Source organism: Anneissia japonica, unplaced genomic scaffold (genome assembly GCF_011630105.1).
Source record: "Anneissia japonica isolate Jap-2015-1 unplaced genomic scaffold, ASM1163010v1 scaffold287756_len632865_cov181, whole genome shotgun sequence".
Classification (NCBI taxonomy): Eukaryota; Metazoa; Echinodermata; class Crinoidea; order Comatulida; family Comatulidae; genus Anneissia; species Anneissia japonica.
Window position 1 is genome coordinate 371,539 of NW_022693589.1, and position 18,845 is coordinate 390,383.

The following is an 18,845-nucleotide window of genomic DNA, read 5'->3' on the forward strand; positions in this document are numbered from 1 at the left end:
GGGCCTCTCCGCCCGCGACCCCACCAAATTTGTCAAAAAAAAAAAAAAATAATAATATAAAAAGAAAACTATATTCACAATTTTAAGTCTAAGTGCCATTTCCGGCCATCTAGACGTGCCATAATAATACACTTTCATACCTCAGCCCCACAAGGGCAACAGCATAATGTGTGTCTGAAATCGACTATAGGACATATCATATTATATCCAGTGGCGGAATAAAGAGTGGGGGAGGGGGAGCAGGCGGCCTGGGGCCCACTAAATTTGTCAAAATATTTTTTAACCAGAGATAAAAAGAAAATTAAATTGACAATTTTATGTACAGTATGTGAAGTGACATTTCCAGCCATTTAAAGGTGCCATATTCATAAATTTTCTTACCCCCAACAATGGTGGGTCTGAGGTGGTATAGACTCTCCAACTGTGAAAGTCCCTCCCTGGCCTAAATTTTCTGGATCCATATTATATCATTTATTTGTCGTTAACAACATTTAGAATGACAATGCACATCTAAAATCCCACGATGGAATTGGTGACCGGACATAAAAAGGGCCACCAGTTTCAGAAATACGCAGGGCCCCCGGCCCCATCGTTACGCCACTCAGTATTAGCAGTAGTTTGGCAGTGTCTTTTACAAGAATAAGATAAAAAACGTTCATGTATTAGTAATCTCTGTACCAAGAAACATATTCTACACTAATTTCATGACATACATAAACCATAAAGTTTTATTATCGTGTAAAATAATTAAATTAACAAAATGTTATTTTTGTTTGTTTTACTCTTCGGATTTTTCTTTAAAACCCTGAAGTGCCACGTTAGTGTCTATTGGCTGCAAGTTATCAATGCCACCAGCTGAGGGTATTTCCGATTCACCAGTGCCAAACGTGGTCTCTATCTCTATCTCCTGTTGATGTTTCTTCATGAAATGGAATACTGGAATGAAAAATGTTTCATAGCAAAAATGATTATGTACATTTGCTTTTTAATTTATTACATGTCGTTCTAGCACAACAGTGAAACATCCACGAAAAAGACAATAAAGCACATTACATTTTCCGATGTTTGGAATAAATATAAACAATTGTTTAAGTCATATATGAAACAAATATTAGGAAATGTACAGCTTATACGCTAATCATCCTCTGAATACTTATGAATTTGCTTTGTTGAAATGTGTAAAATAGGGAGATTTCGAATTTGCACAACGATGTGAACCTAAAACGAATTTATTCATCCATGACAATGTAGATTCAGGCCAACAACTAATTCAGACTCACTCTACGTGACCTCATTACTTTTAGACCTTACCGCTGTCGTGCAATCGAAAGCTCCCTATGTAAAGACCATAGTTTAATATTTTGGAGGAGGGGAACTATAAACTTAAGAAAAAAAGTCTCTACATATTTGTCACGATTGATAATTAATTATTAACTTACGGAAGAAACCAACAACAAATACCAAACACACGACTCCACCAGCACCACCTCCAATGGCGTATTTTAAGACTTCATTACGTCCATCCTTTAAAGAAAAGAAGTAGGCAATTATTGAAATTGTGCTTTAAGATTTTGTTTTAGTGTTATCAGCATCATTGTCATGCACTACCATCACCATCACTCATTCACCATCACATACTATAGTTTCAATCACAAACATGTATCTAATAACAGCAACATTTGAACCCAAAAGTATACTAATATGAGAGAGTTAAGAGTCTGTTATCGCTGAGGAGGACCATAAGAGTGCTCGAAAAATTCGAATTAAAAATATTCTATGTTGATCAAATCTGTTTACCTGAAGCGTTTCAGTATTGTTAGTGCCATTCAATATTAACGTTGTACCGCCATCTAATATTAACGTCACTGTACCACTTGTCGAGATATCTTCATCTATAAAAATAAAAAAAGTAAATATAATTTAATGCCAGTCTTTTATACTATTTATACTATATTTTAGACCTATAATAATCTTGTAATAATTTGTGTCACTATTCATGCATGTGATTATATTACTTGTTCTCTGAACTTAATATTAATGTTTTCATCTTTACTGTACCTTGTTTACAATAAAAAAAAATTAAATGAATTATTAAAGTGAATATAACCATAGAATGAAATAATTGTTTAATTGCAAAAATAATAGAAAAGTTGATAGAAATTTAATAACGATTAGGGTCACGTAGAAATATAAAAGTTTGATTTTAAAATTACAATTAAGAAAAAAATATTTTGCATATTTTATAGTGTAATATAGTACAGTAATATATCGTCATATCTATTGACACAATAATTAGTTCCAAAAAATTGAATTATCGATGATCACTTTGTGCATGGAATGGACCTTTCTGGAATGAAAATGACCAATCAGAACTGAGCCATGAATACGTGCCTGTCACACAAAAAATGTGCTTACGTTCCTTTACGCTGTCATTTTGTGGGACATTACCCTTTAAGTGAAACGGTACATTATTTTACATCGTCCCTAGATTAGAACCTGTTAACTGGTAAATGATATAAAATGAGCTTCATCAGTGCCAATTGGAAACTCTCCATCTATTACTCAATCGAGAACCGGTAGCATCATTGTAGTATCACTGTGCGGTACATTATAGCGGGCTTAAATCATAAATTGAAAAGAAATAAGAAATAAGAAAGAACGGAAAAATAGAAAGGGAAAAAAACTATAAGAATATAAAGAAACATCATTGAAAGGAAACGAAAAGAAGAAAAAGGGAAATGTATATAAAACTAAATTTAAGGAAAGAAACAAGTAAAGAAAAGGTAGAATAAAGAAAAGAGAGAAGAGGGAGAAAAAGTAGGAATATATAAAAAATAAAATTACTGCTTTTGTTAAATAAATTAATTTTTTATGCAGTTAATCAAACTTCTATAAATACATAATACTTTTTGAATAGGTAATTCTAAAATTAAGTCTCACTTTTTTGCATTTTCAACAAATGAATATATAAACAAAAAAATTAATTATTTATTTACTATTTTTTAACACTTTTAATCAAAAGTAACTGCCCCTTGGAATAGCATGCTAGATAAATGACGCATTATGAGTGATTTTTTTCAAATTACTATTAATGCCTTCTTAGATTTTGTATTTCCCACACCGCACAATCTCACAGTTTGCAACACCACTCCTAATGGAGCAATGCTGCAAACTATAACGTAATTATTATTATTATTATTATTATTATTAATATTATTACTATCATTATGCAACATATTTATTCAGTAACTGTATAAGAAACAACACTCACCACATATGTATCCATCTTGATGTGCGTATTGAGTGTTAGGACATATTGGACCAATGATACCGGCGTTGAACCCTGTCACTTCGAATAATTCACCTCGGTGTTCAAATATTTTTCCCGGTGCTAACAAATAATTAAGTTCGATCACTGTGACTCTAACTCTTTCAATTTTGTCTTGAACGTGAGACGCCAATTCTTTCCGACTTGCATTGGCAATATCAATCGATCTGAGGTTCACACTTTTAACGTCGAATGATATATCGGTCAAAAACGTTTTCTCGGCAGGTCTAAATTCTTTGTAGTTAATATGTTCGAGTTCTAATTCTTTATACATAACCTCTGAAATAATATTTCTCAAAGACTCATTTGTATGAGTCGAGTTCGAATCATCTAATTGATAAAGCGTAATCGAAATATCACTGGAGAACTCCGGTACAGATACACCAAGAACATTTAGTCTTGCACGATTTGACATCTGCCTTCCGTGTGCGTTCCATGCCTCACATGTATACCATCCTTCTTGGCTAAATGTTGGACTTAGTATCTCAATACCAGAAGCATTCTCACCTGAGACGGCTTTCATGGTTGATGTTAACGAAGACTGGAAATACCACTGATAGTTTGGTAATGGAAGAGCAGAAGCTTCGCAAGTGAAGAATATGCCTTCAGGATTTCCTTGTTCGATGTCAGCATCTTGTGGATGTTCGATAATCGATGGCGCAAACTCTACAGTAAGCTCACATTGCTCAGATTGAACTGACGTCACTTCGTTGTTGGCATGACAAGTGTATGTACCCGAATCAGAGGTGTTCACATGCCTCAGTAGAAGCAAATTTGTATACCTACCACCCAGTGTTTCACCATTAAACTTCCAACTAAATGTTGGTGATGGGTTTCCGGATGCCTGACACGTTATAGTGACTTCAGTTCCTTCGACCGTCACAATTTTAGCTTCTGGATGTTTAGTAATGGTTGGCTTTCTTAAACATATGTCATTATCATTTTGAAGAAAATTAACCTGACTTAGTACATTTCTTGCTCCTGTTAAAGCTTCATTGACATTTAACCTAGTTTTAAATAAAAGTGTTGATATGTATTCATCAAGAATTATAACCTTCTGGTAAATTTGACGATCTTCAGACAAATATTTCAATCCGATCAATTCAGTTGCCAAACAATCATGAAATCCCTCACAATCAGCTAGTCCACTGAAATTACGTGTGTATGTTTCCATTACGACTTCCCATCGTGACAAGACATCATCAACCTTCAGCAATGACTTTGTGTTGTTTGTTGTTATTTTCGCTGAGTAAATAACTTGTGTCAAAGCAATTTGCTGAAGACTGGCAGATAAACTGTTCTTTAGATATTGAATATCATCCATAGTCAAGTTGAAATACTGCAAGGCAGTGCTGGTATTTACAGCTTCCGATGTTGTTTTTGATAAATTATAATGTATAAGACCATTATCTAAACTACTGTTTAGATATTGTATATCGTCCATAGTCAAATTGAAAAATTGCAAGGCAGTGCTGGTATTTACAACTTCCGATGTTGGATTTGGTAAATTATAATGGATAAGACCATCATCTAAACTACTGTTTAGATATTGTATATCGTCCATAGTTAAGTTGAAATAATGAAAAGCAGCACTGCCATTAATAGCTTTGGATGATGATACTGATAAATTATAAATGTATTCACTGTGAAAGTTGTCTACATTTTCTAAAGCTGGGACATTAATTACTTTGCTAATGTTTGCAACCTCCAGTAGTATATTAAAAGAGTTCTTGACGAAACCTAGAATATTGTTGAAGTCTTTGCATCTTGCCTCATTCTGAACAACATTATGATCTCGCAAAATTGTTTTACTTATGTTGTAGTCCAAAGTGCTGTTTACTAAATTATAGCTTACGCTGTCCATCTGTGGTTGTTCAATAACAGTAACATTGTCACGTCTGTTACGATCGTAGACAAGCCCAATTCGTCTCTGGCTCATTTTTCTTCCTCTTCTTACAGAACGTGTAATATCACCAAACAGTTTTTCTGTCATAAACAGTGCAGCATTTTCAAGTGAGTATTCTAAATTTTTGAAATCAATGTAAATTTTAATCTGTACAGGAATGGCCGCCAGCTTGAGGTGACATACGACTGGAATTACCGTAGTTTCCTCTCCAACTATGTCAATTTCAAATTGAAGTCTCTTGAACTCCAAACTTGCTTCAATTGATCCATTGATTTGAAGTTCCTTTATGGCCAAGCCTGCTTTAACATTCTCTCTTATTTCGTTGATTGCATTTTGCATAATGTGAAGATGTGCCTGCGATGACCGAACTCTAATCAACACTTTGTCGTGTTGTCTAACTGCGTCTTGTAGTTCGATTACTGCCCTATTCAATGCTGCTTTGGCAAGTAATGCGCGTAGGACAGCATTGTCCAACTCTTCAACAAGTGTTGAAAGATCAGGAGTTGTTAGTTTTAGATGGTCAAATAAACGCTTTCGTGTTTTTCGGCATTCGTCATTTCTACGCACACAGTTGGCATTGGGTATCTGAATACTACAAGCAACTTCTTCCATTTCAATCTTTTCTACTTGGCCTACAGTCTGATACTTAATGCATGTACTGCATGATGTGTACGTAATGCTAATTTCAACAGGTTTCTTGCAAACATTACAACAACTGTATCTTGAATAACACCTTCGCTGGCCAATGTTTAATCTGACACTACTCACAGGTGTGATGCCTGCAGTGAGCCAGTTATCAGAAAATGGTGAAAACCCAGAAACTACTAACTTAAATGGGTTTAAATTAAACCAAGATCTTCTTACAGGTCTTGTACCACGACAAATTTTACAACATGTAGTTGTTTCTACCACAACCGCTGATTCCGTTCTCTCATCAAAACATTCATACGGCACATATGCATAAATATCTTCATTGACAGTAACAATTGTACTTCCAGGTAGACATACTTGCCTGCATTCACGTACTTCACACACGGAATTCAAATAGTCCTCCATCTCCTGCGTGTAATTGCGTTGGTCATCCAATGAGTCGCGTGCGCGCTTAAGATTGTTATTTGCTACCAAAAGATCGTTCTCTGCCATTTCATGATTTTTTCTCGCTTCGTCCACTTTTGCCTTCCTCAAACGTTCTTCTTCCAAAACGACATTTAACCGTGATTCTGCGATTGCGACTGATCTAACCCATTGTTCCAGTCTTCGTTCGCTGTCATCTACTGATTTCTGTGATAGTGTGATAATTTTGTTTTTGATAATTCTGCCTAAAGAGAATGGACCTTCAACAGAAAAGTTACCATTCACATGTAGTACCATCGATTCAAAAGAATCCAACTCTGAAGTAACAAATCCTTCCATATCAAATAATCCCCACAGCTTTCCTGTCAAGTAAAAATATGTTCCTGACATCGTCAGGTGCAACATCGTCATTTGCTCAATCCCAAAGACATTTGTGAGTACCGGTATACATCCTGACCAATGATTTTCATTGGATTGCAATGCTAAACTAAATTTAGCATTGGTAGGGATAGTAATAAACCGATTCAGCATTTCTTTAGCTGCGTATTTGCCTCTTATACAAATTGTTGATATACCGAAATCAATTTGTAGCTCAGTACTCTCTTGACAACTTGAATTTGACATGGAGTTCAATACTTCCACTTCTAACGATGGAAAACAAAGGTACGACGACAAGCAGACTTCGGACATCATACGAAAGCCAGATCCTGTTGTTGTTTCTTGAACAAAAACATTCTGCAATTCAATGAGAACTTGATTGCCGAGTTTCTCTAGTTGATGTGTTATGTTATAGAGATCTCCTTTAAAATCATTATATTGGATATTTGAGTTGCTATAAAGCGTATAATTTACGTAACGAAGCGAATTCAGACTTCCTTTACATTGTATACGCAACTCAGACAGAGAGTTAACAATTGACTTTATTTCCTCTCCAGACAATACCTGGAAATAACTGTTGATTGTATCATTCAGGTGACCGGTTGAAGATAGAATAGTAGAATACATATTCTTATATCCAGATGTCAATAGATTTTCAGCTAATGTAGCTAATTGTGTCGGTATGTCTTGCAGCTTGTTGATAATCTCTGTTACACCCTCAAGGTCAGATGGGATGGAAAGATTCGGCGACAAATCATAATATAGGAAAACCTCAACCGGTGACCCTACTTTCTGAGGAAGCAGCCATGAAAATGGCGTATCATCAAAAACACCGTGTGAAGTCGATGATTCCATTACTATTGCACTTGCAGATGAATTGCGACTAGTAGGACGATCTATGCAAGAGACAATGTTTTCGCTGTTGTTTAAATTGTCTATATTTGATTGTACAAGATTATATATAACATAATATTTATATATTATATACCATGTAACCTACATATTTTTGTAATAAAAAAAATAAAACATCACATACGATAGGCATTCCCCGTTTGAAATAGGAATTGTAGATTTATCACCATTAAACTCCGTTGCTGTTATCATTTCGGAGCATAAAAAATGTGTCCGTTTTTACATTGCATTAGAAATTACAACGTAACAAATAAATAAAAAAATGTGTCATGTAGAGTAATTTATAAGTTATTAAACACCGAATTATCATAAAATGTGTTATTCATGAAATGTTTGTGATGTAAATGTAAATATCCTAAATTAGTTCACTTGGTGTAGAAAAACATAACTTACTGCCAAAGCTAGCATTCAGTACTGGGTTATTCACTTGGCTTGACTTGAATTTCAATGATACGTCCTCACCAAGTATTTTCCAGGGCAATCTAATTTTGGATTCACCGTATTGCTGTATCATCCAATGTTGTGTGAACAGGTGACTAAATAGCTGTTATTGAAATTAAATGTATAACTAATAATAATAATAATAATAATAATAATAATAGCTGTTTAAATATATGTTGAATAAATAAAAATTCTCTATTACGTAATTATGAAATAGAAAACTATTCTGGTGTCAAAATTGTGTGTGTCTGTTGTACTTTATAACAATTCAATTAAAAGAAATATAATTGTTTATGCTTATATAGTTAACTATTTCCAACAATGCTGTATCATGAATTTGAACACCAATACCCAAAATATGTATAATTCTAAACAGAATAAAGGCAGAAAACATAATTCAGATAATGTATATACTCTAAAACAGAATTAAACATACTTGTGTTGTATCTTCTAGTGTCACTTGAAGATCCCCACTACCTTCAAGTTTTGCAGACACTGTTTGGTTTATATTATAGGCATACTGAAGACTGACAAAGATACTGATTTTCTCATCGTCTAGTTGACCATATTGACCATTTGGAATTAGCTTGTCAGTTGTAGAAAATGCAACACCATTGACTTCAACTTTGAGGGAATCATCAACATTTACATCCTTGACGTGTCTCATAACATCTCTCGAACCTTCGGGAAAAATCATCATAACCGTTCCCAAAGTGATGTTGCACACACCCACAATAAAGCAGTATTTTCCATTGTATGGCGGGAGTGGTAATGTTACATGTCTGCCCCCAACAGTTAATTCAGCCTTGTAGAGTAAATATACGGAATACTGACCGTCACTGATGACGGGTGCAGAGGAGCACCATTCGGTTGATTTCACCTCATTTCCATTAAGTATTAATGTTGAAAATGATGTTTTTGAGTTTATTGGATCTATGTTAACTGATATAAAAGTGATCCAATCTGGCAGAATGTGTTCCAGTTGCTGTGTATATTTGCGATATAATGATTTCTGTTGAACAAAGTATTGGATACCATCCAATGTTATGCTTTCACTTTGACAGTTGGCAAGGGAAGTAGCTGTTTTTTTCCCATCGCTTGTAGTCGAATATCCGTTAAGATTAAGTGGTAGTTCAAATGAGTCTGTTACTAAAGAAACAACGCCAGTACTTAGAGCAGCAGCCTTCTCTGTCGTCCATTTTTCTGTTGATCTTAATCGTGCATCTCGGCTTGAACATATAGACTCATCTGACAGCTCAAAACACCCAGATGGCAGTTGATAACGCGGTGTAAATTGTGTTCCGTGGACATACCCATTGTTATGTGTATTATTTTGAAACACAAATAGTTCATCATCGTCTGGAGATTTGAATTTTGCTGCTTCTTTATCTCTCAAAACATATGTAATCTTTGTAAACCCCTTACCAACTCCTTGAATAGAAACAGTTTGGATATTTGATTCTGAAGTAAAATATAGTTCAGTTGGGTAAATGACAACTTTACTTGGATTTGCCATGATTGTTAATATGAGTGTTTGCTTTGGTTTAGCAATAAATTCCAAATCATTGTAGACATTGCCTACCCATATCTCAGGCCACTTAGGTGTTGTTACAAAACCGTCTCCACAATTTGTTCCCGTATAGCCAGTTCCTGTGCAGTCGCAGAAATACCCGTTTGCCTCATTTTGGGATGAGCGACAGGCACCGTTTACACAAGGTGATGGTGAGCACACCTGGATTTCTAAAGTTAAAATATGCTTTTAATGAAAATTGTGTACATATATTATTGTTTAAACTGAGCTCAAGTTCATTGACCTATTATAAACGTAAATATTTTTGGTTGTTTATTTATTAAGTTGGCTAGCATACCGTGCTTAATCCATATAATTAATGTTGAGAGTAATGAAACACAATAGGTCTACTTTTTACCTTTACATACTGGGCCAGAGTTGTTCCAGAGTCCAGACAGTTGACACTGTGTAATACTATCTCCTTCTAAGAAGTACCCCAAATCACAACCAAACACACAGCGACTGCCGACTTTGTTTTCACACGGAAAAAAGATGTAACCATTGGGTAGTGGTGACAGCTCAGGACACAGAATCTCTGTAATAATAGAATTAAATTAAGATGAGAAAGTAGCATGTTCGTTTCGGTTCCATGTTCCATGTAAGCGTTGTAGGGCACCGGACAGGAAAAGACAAGGTAAGACTTTTTGGTCTAACAGTGCAACAATCAGCTTCTGAGCACAGTAGAACACAGCCACTATATAAATTATATATATATATATATATATAAATTATATATATATATAAATTATATATATATATATATATAAATTATATATAATATATATATCCAAATAAATATAGAGTTGCTGCATAGACAGATTTGTATATATAAAATAAGAAGTCAAACAAAGTTCTGTATCTGTCTCAAAAATAAAATATTTATTGTACTAGTACTTTCAACCATAGGTCATCATCAGGTACCTGATGTCATATCATCAATATATATAAATCATCAAAAAAAGGTAAATACATTGTTCAAATAAAGGACATAATAAATCGTGTAACATAGCTCTCAACGAATGTAGTCCTGTAAATAAATGAATAAAGAAATTGTGTAATAAAATGCCTCCGACGGGACTCAAACCTGCAACCTCTCACTGTCAAGGCGGGGGTGAACCATTAGACCACAGAGGCTTCATGGTTGAACAGATTCAAATACCACCTATTGTGTAATGGAGTGTATCTGGTGGTATTTGAATAGACTCAAATACCACCAGATACACTCCATTACACAAGATGTACGGCTAGAAACAAATAGTTGCATATAATATAAATCAAGATAGCCGTTAACACTGTTAAATTATATATATAAATCATCAAAGAAAGGTAAATACAGTGTTCGAATAAAGAGCATAATAATACATCTTGTAGCATAGCTCTCAACAAATGTAGTCCTGTAACTAAATGAATAAAGAAATTGTGTAATAAAATGCCTCTGGCGGGACTCGAACCTGCGACCTCCCTTGACATTGTGTTAATTCACCTCCCCAAACGCCGTTAGGTAAGCACTCTCGCCTATTAGATCCCAAAAGTCGATAGTTCCATTCACATTCGAAAATGCATGACTCTCCAGTTGTGAAACCAGTGCAGTTGCGTGTACCGTTAAAAAGAACTCCAATGTTGATACATGGATTGGCTGTCACAATGTGATTAAAATTTATGGAAATTGTTAGTTTTAATTTATTTTAATGTATATTTATCATATTTGATTTTTAATGTATTGTAATGTACACTCTTATGTAACTTATCTATTGAATGCACCGCAACTCGCCAGTGCCAATTGATAGAAAAGTGTATATTCAATAAAGATTATTAGCATTAGGACTACAGGTAGAAATAAACAAATGTATTATATAGTAATTACACATTGAACCTAGATTTATAACAATGATTTACATCAGTTTAAAATGATTTCTAAACACATCAGTAAAATCCACACATATTATCATTTGTTTTAAATCGATTTTCTTGATTTTAATTTATAAAATATCATTATAATTATTTTTTAGCTACAAAATTTGGGCTTATTTGTATAGAAGTAAAGTTTTATAAGTTCCATTTAAAAAGGGTAGCCATTTTAAAATTAATACAGCCAAACAACTTTAAATCTATGACAATTTCAAATTTTAAGCATTCTATTTCAAATCCTCAATAATACCATCTTAATTTAACCTGATTTTCTTTTACCTTGCATATTCATATTTATTATTAAAAATTTTTATTTTCTTAAAGTTTCTTTCAATGTTCCTCTTAAATCTTTTAAATTTGTAGTTAAGTTATCAATATTTTAATTTGGTTACAATGTGTATATACCTGCTTTTAAAATGTTATAGTTAAGAACTGAACCACTTTGGAAACCAGTACTATGTATTGAAAGTGTATATTCAGTATAAAGAAAGAATAAATAAAATAAATAAATAAATAAAATAAACAAAGATGTTTGGAAAATTAAAAAAGCAAATATGTAAATTCCAAAAGAACAAAGAAATATAGATAATCATGACTACATCAATACATATAGCGTTATTATTTATCTAAAAAATAATCTACCAGTGCAGCTTTTTCCATCATTTAGTGTCCAGCCGTCGTAACAATCACAGGTGAAACTGCCAACAGTGTTGGTACAAAGTTGGGTACATCCAGAAGTACCATCTAAACACTCGTTAACATCTAATTCAAAATATAAAAAAGAAAATTTGGAAAGGATGAAAAATCAATGAACTAGGAAATGTGTGTAAGGAGCCCATTATACAAGATCTTGGCATTGTGTGGTAGGGTGGCCAATTCCTTTCTACACTGCCTTTTAACTTCCCCAGAAATTTTCAACCAGGTACCTAATTACACTCTTGGATGGATAAAGACTGTCATAGGTAAAGTGCCTTGTTCAAGGATTCAAGAGAAATTCACAGCAATGGTTCAAATCCTTGCCTTTGTGGTTGAGAAACAGTCAACTTGCAAAACATTATCAATACATTAACATTTTAAAAATATACACATCTCACATCTCAGGTATACACTATCAAATATTTGTCTGTCAGACTCAACTTATCTTGTGTATTGACTTAGCTTAAGGAAGTACAGAACAAGCAGATTTTTAACTGATATGCAAAGGTAATTAAGAGTGATTAGGGTCTACTTCGTAATTTTGATGGGGCACTATGTCACTGCTTACTTCTACGTATATAAAAAGCATATTAAACTAAAGGTAGTTTGCAAACCTCAATTAAATAAATAACATACCACTTACTAGCCATTTGTATAATATTTTTTGCTGAACAATGTTGATAATAACTGTAGATTAGTTGAAATATTTATTATTAATAGGCCTATCGTGGCAATATTTAAAAAAATAATAATACTAATGAATAATACTAATAATAATCATCACCACAATAATAATAATAATATATAATAATAATAATAATAATAATAATAACAATAATACCTTCACAGTTATACATATCGAACGCTTCATACCCCTCTTTGCATATACACTCAAAGCTACCAGGTAAATTGGTACAATTGTGACAATTGGCGAAGGTGCATTCGTCAATATCTGAAAATAAACACAGTTTTGTTTTATAACAATATTTTGTGATCAGCTGCTTTTGTGATCAGCTGCTTTTGTGATCAACTGCTTGTGATCAACAAATCTATTAATAGCATGGAATGGAATGAATTTATTCGGTGTAAACACCAAGGATAGCCCACGAAAGTCTAGAAGAAGACTTATTTCCAGTGGGGTCCTTCTGGTGGTGATTGAACAGTACACCGGGAGACAATCCCCTACTCTTTTCCGAAGAGTGTACTGCGTTCTTTAACGTGCACATGGGCCATAAATGCACACGGGACCAACGGCTTAAATGTCTCATCCGAAAGACGGTGCACTATTGTAACTTGTATTTCAGCCCTCCAGCTGAAACACAAGGAGAGGCAACGATGGGAATTGAACCGGGGATCTAGAGATCTCCACGGTTCAGCGCACACACAGTGGCTACCACCAGATAGCCAACTGAGCTAAGTTGCTCTCTGCATATATATTGCGATATACAGAGTATGGGATATACAGAGTGTGGCAGTATAGGCCTTAGTCTGGGCATCAAGGTACATTTTGTAAAAGAAAATGACCCCACGTTTAATTGGTATCTTCGAAAAGGTCAAACTTCCGGGAACTTGGAACTGCCCTTCTGGTTGATAAATAGGTCAGATGTCAATAAATGTCATTTCAGGACAATTTTAAAATGGAAATTAATCTGGAATATAAAACATAGAAATGTTACACCTCATATGAAAGCTCCGTATAGCATTAGGCCGACCAGCCCTCCTTAACTAACGTTATGTTATCTCACTATATTAATTGGATTAACACATTATCAAGGATAAGTACTGAGTGTTTAACACTGGTGTCCTTGGATTCAATTATAGGTATAAATGGATTAGTTGCCTTTTTTATGAGGTTTTAATTGTTCTTTACCGCCGAAAGTGCAGTATTCTAACGTTAGTTTAAGGAGGGGTCGGCCTAATGAATATCAAAAGTTGCACAGAGTTGTCGTCTGGCAGTGAGTTAACTACAGTATGTAAGAGCGAGTAAATCCGGTTGGAGGTGCATGATGGGTACTCCACGAGATAGGGTTGCCCTACTAGAAAAGTTCAGAAGTCGAACAAGATTGCGTTCAAAACTCCAACATGCGTCATAGAGACGAGATAACTGATTACCCATTCAGATAATTAAGTAAACATTAAGTAGGCCTATAAGGCAGTAGACACACTCTCTCGCTGCGAGACTATTTTTTGTTTGAGTCTTGATAGCATGCTACAAGTTAAATGAAAATTATTACATTTGTGGGCCAAGAGGTCACGTTTTTTTGTTAAACATCTTAAAAAACAAATACCCAATATTTCTTTTCTTTATGCTGGGATCATCCAAGTATTAGTCTAATATTTTAACAACAAAGACAACAGTGATATAAGAGAGATTTCAGAACCTTAAGTAAACGATAACGAAAACGAATATGTCAGTCACATATACGTCACATTTTCGTTCCCGTAATCGCAAACTATAAAAATCACGTTTTCGCACACACTGAACGAATACGAAAAATAAATATATATCTTGCCAATAAATATCTGTATAAAGTCTTCAGAAGGTTTCTTTCTGCATTCAATTATGTTACAGTGTGAATAATAATCTTTTGTGAATGCAGTCGTTTATGGTGCATAAAAAAACATACATAGAGTTATGAAAATCGCTCGATACTCTGTGATCAAAATATTTGGGGATCATCTTTAAAGTTCAAAACATGATGACATACTGTAGTCGTTTGCGTAATCGTTTTCGTAAGGTTGCAAAACCTCCCTATTTACTAACATTACGCATATTCTACATTAAAAGTGACCCAGGAGCTTAGCCATAGAAAATATTATTTGTTTAATACCTAATGGCTATCTTATAACGATGAACGACTTTCCCGCTTCATTTATTATTGTGCCAATTTGGAATAATTTGGACCCCACATATACTGTAGTAGACCTGTCTCTTATACACATCTAGATGTGTATAAGAGACAGTATATATATATATATATAATTTTTGTGTATTCTTTTAGAAACAAACCTTCACAATGTGTTAATTGACCTCCCCAAACACCGTCAGATAAGCACTCCCGCCTATTAGAACCCAAAAGTTGATAGTTCCGTTCACACTCGAAGACGCATGACTCTCCAGTTGTGAAACCAGTGCAGTTGCGTGTACCGTCAATAGGTATTCCAATGTCAACACATGGATTGGCTGTCACATTGTGATTATAAATTTATGACGAGTGTTATTTTTACAAGGTATAAAAAACTAGACGTATTCAATAACATATGTAACTGAATTAAATGCAAACAATTTAATTCAGTTAGAATTGTAAAAAAGTGAAAAACACTGCTATTTGTTTAACATTGATTTTGTTGATTATAATATATTTATAAAATATATTAATATCAGCTACTAAACTTGGGTTTTATTTGCTATAGAAGTAAAGATTTAATAAAATGAAAGCTATTTCAAATAAAAATAGCCACCATAGAGGTTTGAAAAATTAAATTGGAGAATATATATTAAATTAAAAAAAACAAACATAGAATTGAATATAAAGAGATGACTACAGCAATACATAGTTTTTATTTATAAAAAAAAAAAAATTACCAGTGCAGCTTCTTCCATCAGGATTTAGTGTCCAACCTTTGTAGCAATCACAGGTGAAACTACCGTCAGTGTTGGTACAACGTTGGGTACATCCAGAAGTGCCATCTAAACACTCGTTAACATCTAATTCAAAATATAAAAAAGAAAATATAAAGGTAGTTTCAAATTCATTAAATAACGTAGGAATATGAGTTAGGAGTCCATCGTACATGGAGTCCATCAGACAAATTCTATTCCACACCAATTTTAACTTTCCAAGAATATTTCAATCAGGTACATAATTACACTTCTGGGTGGAGAAAGACAGGCGTATGTGAAAATGCCTTGTCCAAGGACACTTGGCAATAGCAATGCTATTGAAGAAAATTATCAGTGGCAGATTCAAAGGGGCCAAGCTGGCCCAGGCCTCCCTAATTTTTCAAAATTATAAAAATAAAAATGAAAAAAAAAAATTCAAATAATCAAGTTTAGATATGAGAGTTACCATTTTCGGATATTTCAATATACCATAATCATAAATTTTCTTCCCTCAACCCAAACAATGCTGGGGCTCAGGTAGACTCTCCAAAAATAGGCCTTCATTGGAGGTTCACAATAAAATCAAAAAGGTAACCTGCGCTGCAGTCTCAGCGTCAACTTAACCCTTTGAAGTCGTGGTCCGTATCCCATACGGAGTAATTTACTGTCTCTGGATGCGCAGTCCGTATAGGGTACGGACCTATTTATAGTTAATATGACGTTAGGGAAATCCCCTAAAAGAGTCAGCAACAGAGGGCAGCATTATTAAAACAATAGGAGACAAGGCTTAGCGATTGTATAGAGCAAATATCGGCAATTTTTTCTGTCAGTGATTGATGTACTTGGATACACGAGGATAGAGGGATTGTTTATATAATAAATAAATTAATTAATTGATTAATAATATAAATAATAAGAATCTGAGGAAAGATTTTAACTAGAAACTTTAGCAGCGCAACCAGTAATGCTAGGCTTAGGTCTGCAAACGTGCATTTCGGGTTTGGTCATGTACATGGACCCCCTTCTCATATTTCAATACCCCTACCCCCATCTTCTCTATTATTATTATATTATTATTTTGTCAAGTGTATTGTTTTAGTGAATATCCTAGGTCCAGTAGTCCACCCTAGTTAGAAATAAGCATATGTAGGCCTAGCTAGACTTACTTGCCCTCTATCGGGGGAGGGGGTGGGTGATAGAGGCCGTTTCCCAACTTTTGACCTCAATGACCTTTGTGACCTTGGGCATAAAAAAATAATCAAAAATAGGAAAGCATAATTTTTTTTAACCAAATACATTTTTTTTATGTAGAAAACAACATATCCACATAATGCGTATGGTAACATTTATGAGCATAGGAATTTTTTAGGGGGAAAAAAGTACCCTTTTTGGGCCCCTAAATTGCAATATTAGGGCACATGACCTTTGACCTAGGTAAAAAAGTCATATAATTTTGCTATTTTTCGGAAGCCCAAAACATTTTCCACAACAATAGAACCCAACATTTTCAGAAATGCATTTTTCAGAAACCAATTAAAACCCCTTAAGGGGCCCAGTGACATGGAATATAATCCCTTGGGACTTCAAAGGGTTAAGGCAAATCAACTGCAAATACTAATTACTTCATTATTGAGATGGGATATTAGGTGATTGTTTACTTCTACGTATATAAAAAGAATATTGAATTAAGGGAGTTTGTTAAGTTCCATCCAATAAAAAAATAGGACAGAAGTCAATGAATGTCCTTTCAGGATAATTTTAAAATGAAAATTAATCTGGAATATAAGACATGTGTAATACATTAGCTCAACCCGCCCTCGATAAACTAACATTACGTTATCTCACTAATTGGATTAACACATTATCAAGGATAAGTACTGAGTGTTTAACACTGGTGTCCTTGGATTCAATTATAGGTATAAATGGATTAGTTGCCTTTTTTATGAGGTTTTAATTGTTCTTTACCGCCGAAAGTGCGGTATTCTAACATTAGTTTAAGGAGGGCTGGTCGGCCTAATGAATATTAAGCATTTGATGAATAAATATACATGTTGCACCTCATATAAATTCCAATCATTTTTATATTCAATTCTACTAAAGCATAGCTTTTAGATACAATTTTATTTTGGATAAAAACTATGTGTTATTGGTTCAGGTATTTTAGCATTTAAAATGAAACAAATAGTTAACAAGATGTTATGGGTACTCTTCCAACTTGCAGGCTTCTGACATATGAACATATGAGAGAATGAAATTACCAAATTTAATAAATTTATTACAAAAATTTAATTTCTATGAGACTTTTGAGAGTTATTGAAAAGTCAGACATATCAAGTACATTGAAAATATAATAAACAAAAATATCATTTTAATATGCTGTTTTAAATATTTTGTATATTAATTTGCATTTTTATTCAAAATCAAAATATGTAAAATGAGGTAATAACACTAGGCACATCTTTGATATAATTATATTCTCTTATATTAGTTTGCATCAAGTGTGAATATGGTCTAAGAACAGAAGAAAGTGGAGGGTTGAAAACATAGTGTAAAACAAACATAGAAATAATGAAGAAAATCAAAACCAAACAAAACCAATAGCTTTTCTGAGGTTGTGGAAAAAGCTAATAATATTAATATTCATAAAGCAGGAACCTATCAGATGTTGAATAATTCCCATAAATAAAGTTGAAGGTACCTCCTGTATCTGTTTCTATCACTAATGTATTTGTGATAACATTTAAAAAGTGTGACAGAACAAAGCCATACATGTACATAGTTTGAGTCTTACCGGTGCAATTAATTGTCCCATCAAACCCATCATAACACGAGCAGCTGAACGATCCAGGAAAGTTGTCACAGATATGTTCACAGCCTCCATTGTTTGTTAAACATTCATCAATATCTGATATTTTTGAAAACACCATGATTATGAAAGAATTGTTGGTGTAAACGCAACATATGATTATACATTATATCATTATCATTAAATTAATCACAATGATCTCAGTAAACGCTGAAAAATGTA

At 33.8% G+C, this 18,845-nt stretch overlaps 1 protein-coding gene and 1 long non-coding RNA gene across 2 annotated transcripts in view; both read right to left on the reverse strand.

Annotated features, from left to right (window-relative positions):
• Positions 1-363: 363 nt before the first annotated feature.
• LOC117100806 lies at positions 364-1,936 on the reverse strand. The gene is made up of 3 exons (XR_004444176.1): positions 1,798-1,936; positions 1,440-1,524; positions 364-936 (listed from the first exon to the last, which is right to left on the reverse strand). It is a non-coding gene; the product is annotated as an uncharacterized LOC117100806 (long non-coding RNA).
• A 626-nt stretch (positions 1,937-2,562) lies between these two features.
• Positions 2,563-18,845, reverse strand: part of LOC117100841 — a 35,581-nt gene continuing 19,298 nt past the window's right edge. The window contains exons 7-15 of the mRNA XM_033240673.1: positions 18,609-18,722; positions 13,055-13,165; positions 12,160-12,279; positions 11,072-11,245; positions 9,968-10,144; positions 8,476-9,779; positions 7,992-8,142; positions 3,272-7,582; positions 2,563-2,618 (exon numbers count right to left, since the gene is read on the reverse strand). Of these exons, the coding sequence (XP_033096564.1) occupies positions 2,563-2,618; positions 3,272-7,582; positions 7,992-8,142; positions 8,476-9,779; positions 9,968-10,144; positions 11,072-11,245; positions 12,160-12,279; positions 13,055-13,165; positions 18,609-18,722 (6,518 nt within the window). The remainder of the gene's footprint in view (positions 2,619-3,271; positions 7,583-7,991; positions 8,143-8,475; positions 9,780-9,967; positions 10,145-11,071; positions 11,246-12,159; positions 12,280-13,054; positions 13,166-18,608; positions 18,723-18,845) is intronic.